This window comes from Penaeus japonicus, unplaced genomic scaffold, assembly GCF_977035675.1.
Source record: "Penaeus japonicus unplaced genomic scaffold, GWHDUDI00000001_assembly GWHDUDI00000023, whole genome shotgun sequence".
NCBI lineage: Eukaryota > Metazoa > Arthropoda > Malacostraca > Decapoda > Penaeidae > Penaeus > Penaeus japonicus.
In genome coordinates, this window is record NW_028234425.1 from 11,503,863 (window position 1) to 11,514,453 (window position 10,591).

General features: G+C 36.7%; 1 protein-coding gene across 1 annotated transcript; it reads left to right on the forward strand.

The window, feature by feature from the left end:
• The first annotated feature begins 2,294 nt into the window (after positions 1 to 2,294).
• Positions 2,295 to 10,048, forward strand: Psf3 (DNA replication complex GINS protein Psf3). The gene is made up of 4 exons (XM_043002801.2): positions 2,295 to 2,452; positions 6,602 to 6,746; positions 8,069 to 8,198; positions 9,008 to 10,048. Exons 1-4 carry the CDS (start codon positions 2,347 to 2,349, stop codon positions 9,236 to 9,238), a joined length of 612 nt encoding a protein of 203 aa, XP_042858735.1. The 5' UTR covers positions 2,295 to 2,346; the 3' UTR covers positions 9,239 to 10,048.
• The last annotated feature ends 543 nt before the right edge of the window (positions 10,049 to 10,591 follow it).

The window sequence follows — 10,591 nt, forward strand, 5'->3', positions numbered from 1 at the left end:
TTGCAGATTATTAGAGGATATATATATATATATATATATATCGAGACGGTTCAACGACCATCAAAATCCACGCAGAAACCAATAAATTACCGATTAAAAAGGGTGTTAGGCAGGGCGACACCATCTCACCGAAGCTGTTTACAGTTTACAGCTTGGAGGAAGTATTCAAGAAGTTAGATTGGAAGGAGAATGAGATCATAATAGGGAATGAGAACTTAAGCAATCTAAGATTTGCAGATGACATTATTCTTTTCGGCGAGTCAGCAGATGAATTACAACAATTACTAAGCGATTTAAATAGGGAAAGTCTGAAGATTGGCCTTAAAATGAACATGAAAAAGACTAAAAGTCATGTTCAACAGTCGAACAACAGTCGTTGGGGCAACTCATCCAGACGAGTACATCCTGCGAAGCCGAGATAAAACGGCGAATCAGGCTAGGATGGAGTGCCTTCGGTACACATAATATATTACGAGGTCGTCTGCCACTAAGTCTAAAGAGAAAGGTTTTTGACCAATACGTCCTCCCAATCATGACATATGGGTCAGAAACATGGACTACGACCAAGGTACTCGAGAGGAAATTAGTAAGTGCTCAAAGAGGAATGGAAAGGCTTATGCTAGGAGATAGCCTACGAGATAAGAAAAAAGCCTCATGGAACAGGCAATAAACAAAAGGAGAGGATATACTCAAGAGCATTAAGAAGAAAAAGTGGAAGTGGGCTGGACATATATATCGGAGACAGGACAACAGGTAGACAAGGAAAACAACAGAATGGGAAATACACAATACAAAGAGACCAAGGGCAAGAGCAATGACAAAATGGCGGAATGAAATAGGGAATTTTGCAGGAGTAAGCTGGATTCAGAGGACACAAGACCAGGCGATGAGGAGCGCTGCCAACGCCAGAAGTGATCGGTCTCATCGGTACACCTGGCTTGTGTATCTTCGGGAGACCTCTCATGGAAGAGGTACGGGGGGCCTCCTCCAAGTACTTCCCCGGCAGGTACTTCGGTACCACCGTGAACATAGCAAACACGTCCGGCGTAAAGATAAGAGATTTGGTAAGACACAAGAAACCGCTCACAAGCAACCCCGACAGTGCCGTTTACTGTATTCCCTGCAGTACATGCGATAAAGCGTATTACGGCGAAACAGGACGTGGTTTCGACACCAGGATGAGCGAGCACCGAGCAGACATTCGTCACCACAGGACTTCCAACGCCATGGTGGCACACGTAGATGAGGCGGGACATCTACCAGATTTGGAGGAAGCGAAAATTGTCAGCAAAGGATTGCAAAAGCAAAGACGTAAAGTTATGGAAGCTACATACATCGCGACAACAGAAAACATGAATACCGCGTCGGGGAGATTTAAACTATCCAAGGTCGCGGCAGCATCAATTATGCGGATAACTACACACAGGTCAGGAGAGTCAGGTGAACCTTCAGCTCTCATATGATATATATATTCGTTCTGTTTTTTCACTTGTTATGTATTTTTGAGAAAGACCTCCGTCGAAACGCGTCAAATACATCTCTTGCGTGTTTAGATATTCAATCTCATTCATACCTTTCTTATATATATATATATATATATATATATATATATATATATATATATATATATATATATATACATATATATATATATACATATATAAATATATAAGACATATATATATATACATATATAAATATATATATAATATATATATATATATATATATATATAATATATATATATATATATATATATATATATAATATATATATATATATATATATATATATATATAATATATATACATATATACACATATATACATCTACGAAGAGAGAGAGGGAGAGAAAGAGAGAGAGTGAGTGAGTGAATGGGTGAATGAGTGAGTGGGAGAGAGAAAAGGAGAGAGAAAGAGATAGTGTGAGTGAGTGAATGAGTGAATGAATGAGTGAGTGGGAGAAAGAGAGAGAGAAGTAATGCAGTATTTTTTTTAGTATTCAAAATATCTTGCATGAAACGTTTCGTCAAATCTTTCTAAGAATGGTAAACCTTTGCTAATGTAATAAAGAATAATATCAATTGCAACAGCAAATATTAAAAAGAACGATCAGCAAATATGGATTAGTCAACCATACTTACTTCCTCTTTCATACCGCATCTCTCTTACCATTAAAAACTAACAATTAACCGATAAGCCACTATCGCTACTAACACCCGCGGGCAACAGAATCCGCCGGATTCAATGCATTCCCCTTGCAAGAACGCGACCGGATCCGCCCGTTCGTGCAACCCGAGACAAAACAACCCGACAGATGCTACAAGAACGCCCTTAGTTCAGACCAATGGCGCGCAACTCGAGCTACCATCCCAGTTATTTCTCTTTAAGTGACATATTGGCGACTCAGGATAGAGTCCCTTGTAAATTCGAACTCCCGGTGTATAATTTAGGTGAGTGGAGAGAGGAAGTTGTTAGGAAATAGGGTTATTGTGGTGTTTACTTTGTTTACTTTGTTTACGTTGAGGCTTGAATTTGTTGTTTTTGAAGTTTGAAACGAGTCGGGAAGTTACGTTTGAATTTTCAGTGGAATTTGAGGTTATGTGTTCAGTTGATGTTGTGATATTGAAATAGGAGGTGAGTTAGAGGTTGGTCTTTGATATTAGTTTTATTATTGTTGTTGTCTTTTTCTAAAATTGAATTTGAAGTTATGTTCGAAGTTGCTTATGATTTTGAATTTGAATCATTATAATACATAATAAATATAATTAGGTGTCATTATTTTGCTGTAATGATAATGGATACCTAATTAGGAAAAAAAGAAATAACTAGAAAGAACACATTAGATAATACAATTAGGTATAGAAAATAACAAGCAGAAAGTTAAAACTTCCATGCAAGGGCTACCTGCAAGCACATCTGAAACCAGGGAAAATCTGCAGATATTTTTGAGCTGATCTTTTTAAAACCTTTCAACAACAGTTTTTCATATTTTTGCTTTATTTTAAAGTAATTGTATCTGGCATTACCTGGTTTTCTGTAACAATATATCTCACGCTTTACTAAAATTTATTTCATGAGGTGCACTGAATGTTTTAATTCCTAGATATTAAATGTTGATAAAGTTTGGCAGGCACATTTTTATGAATATTTTGTGCTTGTAAGTACAAAATATATTTGGTAAGACCTGAAGTCTCACAATCACCGATTAAATATATGCCTGCAGTAACTCTAGCAATTGTCATGTCGTTCCTCTGGCACTGGTAAATGCTAACAAACCTCTATCATGTATATTCTGGCAAGGTAGCACTGATAGATAGCCCCAAGACCATTTTATTTATTTTTTTTTTGGCATAGGAAACCTCCTTATTTAAATTTTCACAGAAATTAGACATTTCTATCTTGTTCTTGGTTGTGGTTCCCAGTGAGACACTTTTATGTGAGGAAATATCAGAGAGGCTACTGAAAGGCTTAACAGTGAATGAATTATTTCAATTCCTGGGCAGATGAAAGCAACTAAGTGGAAAAGTTGAAAGAAGTCTGATTTCTACCTGGACGGTAAGGGAAGAATCCAGAAAAATGTGTCATTGAGTCCAAACTTATGCATGGACAGACAGAAGTCAATTCATTTTTTTGCACAGAAAAACAATAAAGAACCAGTCCAAACACTATCTTATCAGAATTTACATGGAAGTTTGTTGGCATTGGTGTAGAGGCCATGGAAATAGCAAGACTTACTCTCAGTGGATGTAATCTAGGTTCAGGGATGACCAAACTTTTAAATGAAAAGATAATCATAGGATATAAACTTCCTGCCAGGGATGCCACATTATCATCATGATAATACGGATAATAATGAAAAGGAAAATTTACTAACAAGGAACAGATAGTCCTGATCTGATTTCACTGGACTAAATAAATAGGTTAACCATCTTTAGTTTGGGAATTGGTTGGTTGGTTTTGCTTTTTTAAGAAGGCACTAAACCTTTCACTACTTGTGAAATGTTTATTTTTTTAAGAATGGTAAGATATTTGAGTTATTGATTAGATATTTACTTGTAAAGGGACATGTAATTTCCTGAAAAAGGACTGTAGATATATAGTAGATCTAATATAATTGTCATAAAGAACACATTAAACAATATTTTTAGGTATGAAAAGTCTGGCAAAACAGAGCTTGTAGATCTCCATGGCAATATCTGATCTGGTCTCATTCTCTGCATTATTATGACATGTGTTCTGATGCTTTTTTATTATGATAGTTGAATGGTGCTTTTAATGATCTAGTAACATGGAGGAAATGGAGAGATATATTTTGATTGCTATTAAACAGGACCATCCCAATGAAGGATAGGGGGAAGATATATGACACCTGTATTAGATTAGTGCTTTTATATGTTAAATTAGTTAATGATATGTAAATAAACTTTTTGCATATGTTACACATGGTCATTCATTATTTAGCAAGACATTGACAACTAAATTTGTAGCTAGAGATTTTGAAATCTGCTAGATGATACTTTAAATTTCTTTAAAGACAGTCTTTTTGACTCATTATTGTGTGTCATTCCTAATAATAACATTAACCCTTCGGCAACTAGCATATTTCATGGGACAGGATCACTTTCGTACTACATTTTTCCTGTTCTTGAAATTACAAGCTATTTATTTCTTTGGTTGTGTAACTATGTGTAACTAAATGCCAATTAGTATCAAAGTGTTATAATAGCAAAAGCAGATTCATATATCATACCGTAAGTCTAGAAAATAATAGAAAACACACATCTTAACCCATTGCAGATGGTGGCAATACGTTGATGCCATGAGTGCTTTTGACCATATATGAGGCTTGTGGAGTTCCACTGCCAGTTTGGCTGTTTTACCAAGAGGCACTAGGAGTAAGAAGGGGGAAGAAATTATATGGTTTTAAATGAATTGCTTTTTCCATGTTACAGTGAAGCAAATGTTTCACCGAACTTCGTACCTCTTCTTCCATGAATTTGTGATTATGATGTTACACTGAGTGTACAGTGTAAGTGCCTCCCTTATAGAGACTACAGGGATTATTTGTCTAAACAATGTCATAGCCAAACCAGTACTCTTAACATGGTAAAAAAAAGAGATTTTCTGTACTCTAATGTAGAAATGAGCAGGAATTAGCGGGAAAAAAATAGCTGAGCAAAGCTTCATTCTCCCTTATTCCACCTAACCTACTGATTGGCCTACCTCAATTGCATAGGTCCATCAGCAATGAATGAACATGCCCACCCCAGGTTGCACATCTTAACCCATTGCAGACGGAGATAAATTTGCTTGCCCAGCCTCCAGGATAGGTTTTATTTTAGAGAGAGACCACTTGAAGCAATATAATTTGAAGCATCCAAATCTCTTTCAGTCATTCATTGTAAAACTAGAGCGGTTTTTGTGCTTTATTTTTTGTGTGTTTTATTGAGTTTAGAGACTTATATGTGCCGTATGACAGGCTCTATCAGTGCTGCAGTTGACTAAAATTGTAGTATGTTATCCATATTAGCTCATTATTTTCTTTATACTCAATGTGATAGAAGTATTGCTGTTTTATGGGAGGACAAAAGGCAACTTTATTTTTTTGTATTTTTGTGCTGTCATGAACGAATACGAAACATATAACCACCTACAATAAAGATAACAAGAAGAGGTAGGGAAGAGGAATGAAACCTGTGCTTGTGACTGTGAGTGCCACAGTGAAAGACATCCATATTGGCACAGGAGCACATTTTAGACACTGGGTATGGATTGAGTCACCTTCCTCTTCTCGTTCTGCCTGCACATCCTTCATCGGCGGTACTTTAGAGCAAGGGTTCATCAACTTAGTGTGTGCCATCGCTCTATAGAGACAGTGCATGCTAGAGACCGTGGATGGGTGCCATTCAAGGCTCTCTCACCTGCTGGTGCTAGAAAAAAGTGGTGCCATCTAGGTTTGGGACGTTAAGCTTGCACGATATTACGGTAATTATAGTAATTAGGACTGCAGTAGCCATCATCACTCATTCCTTTTTCATAGCAAAATAAAATAGCACAGTGATCCAAAATCCCCGAACGTCGTGTACGTCATGACGCCCGTCGTCAGGCCAAAGCTCCTACGTCATGTATGTCATGACACCCGTACTCAATGGGTTAAGATGTGGTTTGTCCTCAAAAGTTTAAGAGTTGATATATTAACCCACTGACACCAGGATTACATGTAAACATGCACTGTTTACTTTTGCTTTGTTTTATTATTTTTGTTTACACATAAATTGTTGCACAAGCACTTACGCACCAAGGAGTCATTTAGAAGACCTAACTGACCTCACTTGTTTACCTTATTCCTTGAATTTCTGGGAAAGTATTTATTTTTGTTACTATTATTATTGTTGTTAATGTAATAATACTAACAATAGCAATAATGATTATGATGTTAATAATAATAATGATAGTAATAGAAATAAAAATATTTGATTGGCAGAAAATTCAATCAGTGGAGTAAATAGATGAGATAGATAGATAGATCATTTTATAGGGGATCACAAGTAATTCCCAGTTCATGACAGTGTTTTTGACTTTTTCACCTTTCCTTTCAGGCTACCTTGATCCATCCAGTGGCAATAAAGATGTGGTCGCTGGAACAAAGCTTGAACTTCCCTGTTGGCTGGCCAGGGCTCTCTGCTCATCAAGAAGACACATAGTATCAGCCCAGTTGCCAAATTCATTTAAGGAGCGTTATAGGTAGGTTAAGTTAATGTTTTGGTGTATGGCAGTGTCATTTGTATGTTGTATTTCTGTGGTGTGAGTTTTGTTATGAGTGAATTGATCTGTAATCTGATTTAATCGTTATCATACAAATTTGAAACATCATTTTATACATTATAACCTGTGTAAAAGTATGCTAAACATTACTACAGTTCTCTTGTTTATAGAAATATATTTATTATACATAAATATCCACTCTTTGTTATTGATCTAGGATAAGAGGCTTGTGTAAATTAATTACATATATTTTATTTTATTTTTTTAACCCATTGCAGATGAGAATAGATGTGTTTGCCCATTCCCCAGGACGGGCACTAGTGCTGCTTGAGGGGCTTCCCAGATGCATTTTATTTCACTGTGAAGAAACTTTATGTGACAGATCGCGACCTTCTGTGCTCTCTTCCATTCACTTGTTATAATACTAGAGCAATATTTTTTTTCTTGTGTGTTTCTTACTGTATTGTAAAACATATGTGCTATATGACAGGCCTTATCAATGTTGCAGTAGTCAAAAATTGTAGTTTAAGGTCCATATCATCCCATTATGATATTTATACTCAGTGTGATAAGTGTTGCAGTTTTATGGGAGGACAAAGAGCAACTTTATTTTTTTTTTGTATTTTTGTACTTTCATAAACAACTGTGAAGGAAATATCCATCCACAGCTGAGATTACATGAAGAGATGGGGAAGAGGGAGCAACCTGTGTTTAGGACTGCAAGTGTCACAGCAAAGGCAGCCAGACTAGCACAGGGGCACATTGTAGACACTGGACATGGTCTGGTTCATCTTCCTCTTCTCACTCAGCTTGCATATCCTACATCACTGGTAATTTAGAGCAGGATGTTGGCATCTGGCTGTGTGCCATCGCTCTCTAAAGATAGTGCTTGCTAGAGACCATGTATGGGTGCCATTATTTCCTGCTGTTTCTAGGAGAGAGAGTTGCCATCTATATTTGGGATTCTAGATTAAACCTATTTTTCCTGATATTACAGCAATTATAGTAATTATAATTGCAAAGATCATCATCACTTGCTATAATTAGAGTTATCACTCATAGTAAGATAAAGAAACACAGCGACTCAAAAATGCTGGGAAGACTATTGTCATGTATGTCATGCACCTACTGTCAGGCCAAAGTTCATGTGTCACATATGTCACAACACCTGTCTGCAATGGGTTAAAGTATATTGAGAGGTATAACAATTGTATTTTTAAAAGTTTTAATATATAGACAGAGAGTAGATGGTAAAAACTACAAAAATGAGTGGAATTAACAACTTTAAAACTTTTCTTCAGGGAAATTATGAAAGCTGAGGCAAGTGTTGTAGATTTGCACAAGCTTGGACCACACTACTATGAGTTAGGTCAGCATCTCTTACCACTAGCTGGACCTGAAGCAGCACCACTAGCCTCTCTTTTAACACAGGTGGGCTACTATTACTCTTTTTTGCAGCTTGGAAATAATATAGTGTGTAATTTATTTAACTTCCTAAAGACAGTCAAGGCTGAGATTGAGCTCTGAATTTCATAAATGCATATGCAGACTAGAGCTAGGTAAGGACACAAAGACTTTATGAGGTATTAGAGAAGCTTGCTCTTGAGGGGTCTCAGCTCTATTCTCACATTTTTTTGGTGTTTGGCAAGATTGCTCCATCCACACACTTCTTCACCCCCACCACATCCCCTTCACCCCCTCTTCCTCCCCCTGGATTTTCTATGCTTCACTAATTTTTCAAAACCTTGTAATTTTGCTATTAAGCAGCAACCATTTGTTATATCAGAGAACAAGTTTCCTTTCCTCTCTTTTTTTCTTTCTTTCTCCCTTTTCCTTATCTTATTATGATGGCATATCAACAAAGTCTCATGCACAAAATTTGCACACACCCAATAAAATACAGATTGAGGTATGATTTCTGATGTGGAGGTCTTATGTGCACAAGAAAAATAGTTAAGTCACCCTCAATTTTCAGTGCCATTTCATCATAAGAAGAAAAAAATTCTGGTGTGTAAAATTATTCTCCAAACTCTGAATACCAAATTTACTGTTCATGAAAAATGAAAATGTGCCTGTGAGGCAAAGATTAGCAGAGGCATTGTGTGCTTTGGGGATTATTTGTGTTACATAACATAGAGTTTTTATAATTTGACATTTTGTTTGATTTCCAATTCTTATTTGTAGTTGGTAATAAAGAGCAATAAACAAGTTATAATTGCACTGATATAATTATCTTGCAGACACTTAGAGAACGCCTACGAGGAATAATGGACTCTGCACAGAACTCTCTACGGGATGATGTTAATGCCCAGATTGTCAAACTGGATGAGCTTGAGAGGACACTCTTCCATGCCGGCCAGAAAGCTCTCCAAGATCACCAGCTCTGGCTTTCCCGCAGAGCTCACATCCTCACCACTTCGACCATGGTGGATCAGCACAATAAGAGGAAATTCTCTGCTATTGATTTGTGAAAGAAATAGAAACTAAATTTAAGATTGTGTATAGATTTTCTTATTTCTCTAGAATTAAGATCATGTGTCATGAAGAATCAATATACTGAATATATTTATATTTGTAAAGAATCTGGATTTCGTCCAAAACTTTTGATGCATGAAATTTTAAGGCTTGGATATTTTGGTCAAATTTGTTTGGAATAATAAAGCTAAAGGAAAATATAGAAAAATGAAATTCCATTCATGCTTTCACTGAAAATTACATGTTACTCAGTCACATCACTTTCTCTTATATATGCTGGTAGCTTATGGCATTTGTGTTATTAATGTGCAATATATAGCATTTAATCATAATAAGTGAACCTTGTGAAGACTGACTATAATGTGATGTAGTTTTCAGGATCAGCAAAACTCTTTGTATCCCTTAAACTTTATATTATGTCTTCCTATTTTCAGTTCTGAAATTGCACTACTGTACATGGTATGGAAAGCTCATTCCCCAGTAGAAATACAAAGATGCATCCTTAAACCAAAAACAGTATAGGAAATTCAGAGTGCAGTTTTGGTGAATTGAATTAGGCAATGTTTGGAACACTATATATTTCATTTAAAGTGAAAGCATAAAAAACATAGCATGGATTAAACAGTGCCCACTTCATTCTAAACTTCTACCCTTTGCATAAGAGGTAAATTGCAGGATACAAACAATATCTACAGGTTATTAAGAGAATTACTTACATTAATTGTTAGCAGTATCTGTGATAAATTTTCCAAAAGCATTTACATGAAGCATATTGGTGATACATTGTGAATAAAATGTCTGTTCTAATAATCTGACTATCTATTCACACTTTTGGTATCATAACTTAACCCATTCATGACAGGATGTATTTTCGCTGGTTTGACACTTCGTTCTGGGGTGTTTTCCTGCTGTGCGGGGCCACGCTGAGCCTCTCAGAGCATTTTTCAAACACTATTCTTATGGTTTGCATGATTGCGTCCACAATGTAAAGAGAGAGAGAGAGAGAGAGAGAGAGAGAGAGAGAGAGAGAGAGAGAGAGAGAGAGAGAGAGAGAGAGAGAGAGAGAGAGAGAGAGAGAGAGAGAGAGAGAGAGAGAGAGAGAGAGAGAGAGAGAGAGAGAGAGAGAGAGAGAGAGAGAGAGAGAGAGAGAGAGAGAGAGAGAGAGAGAGAGAGAGAGAGAGAGAGAGAGAGAGAGAGAGAGAGAGAGAGAGAGAGAGAGAGAGAGAGAGAGAGAGAGAGAGAGAGAGAGAGAGAGAGAGAGAGAGAGAGAGAGAGAGAGAGAGAGAGAGAGAGAGAGAGAGAGAGAGAGAGAGAGAGAGAGAGANAGAGAGAGAGAGAGAGAGAGAGAG

Bases quoted from the DNA above. Each gene is read 5' to 3' on its own strand.
- Psf3 (XM_043002801.2), top strand. From the start codon at position 2,347: ATGGCGCGCAACTCGAGCTACCATCCCAGTTATTTCTCTTTAAGTGAC. The intron at 2,453-6,601 runs GTGAGTGGAGAG...CTTTCCTTTCAG, and splicing joins ACTCCCGGTGTATAATTTAG to GCTACCTTGATCCATCCAGT. The intron at 8,199-9,007 runs GTGGGCTACTAT...ATTATCTTGCAG, and splicing joins TAGCCTCTCTTTTAACACAG to ACACTTAGAGAACGCCTACG.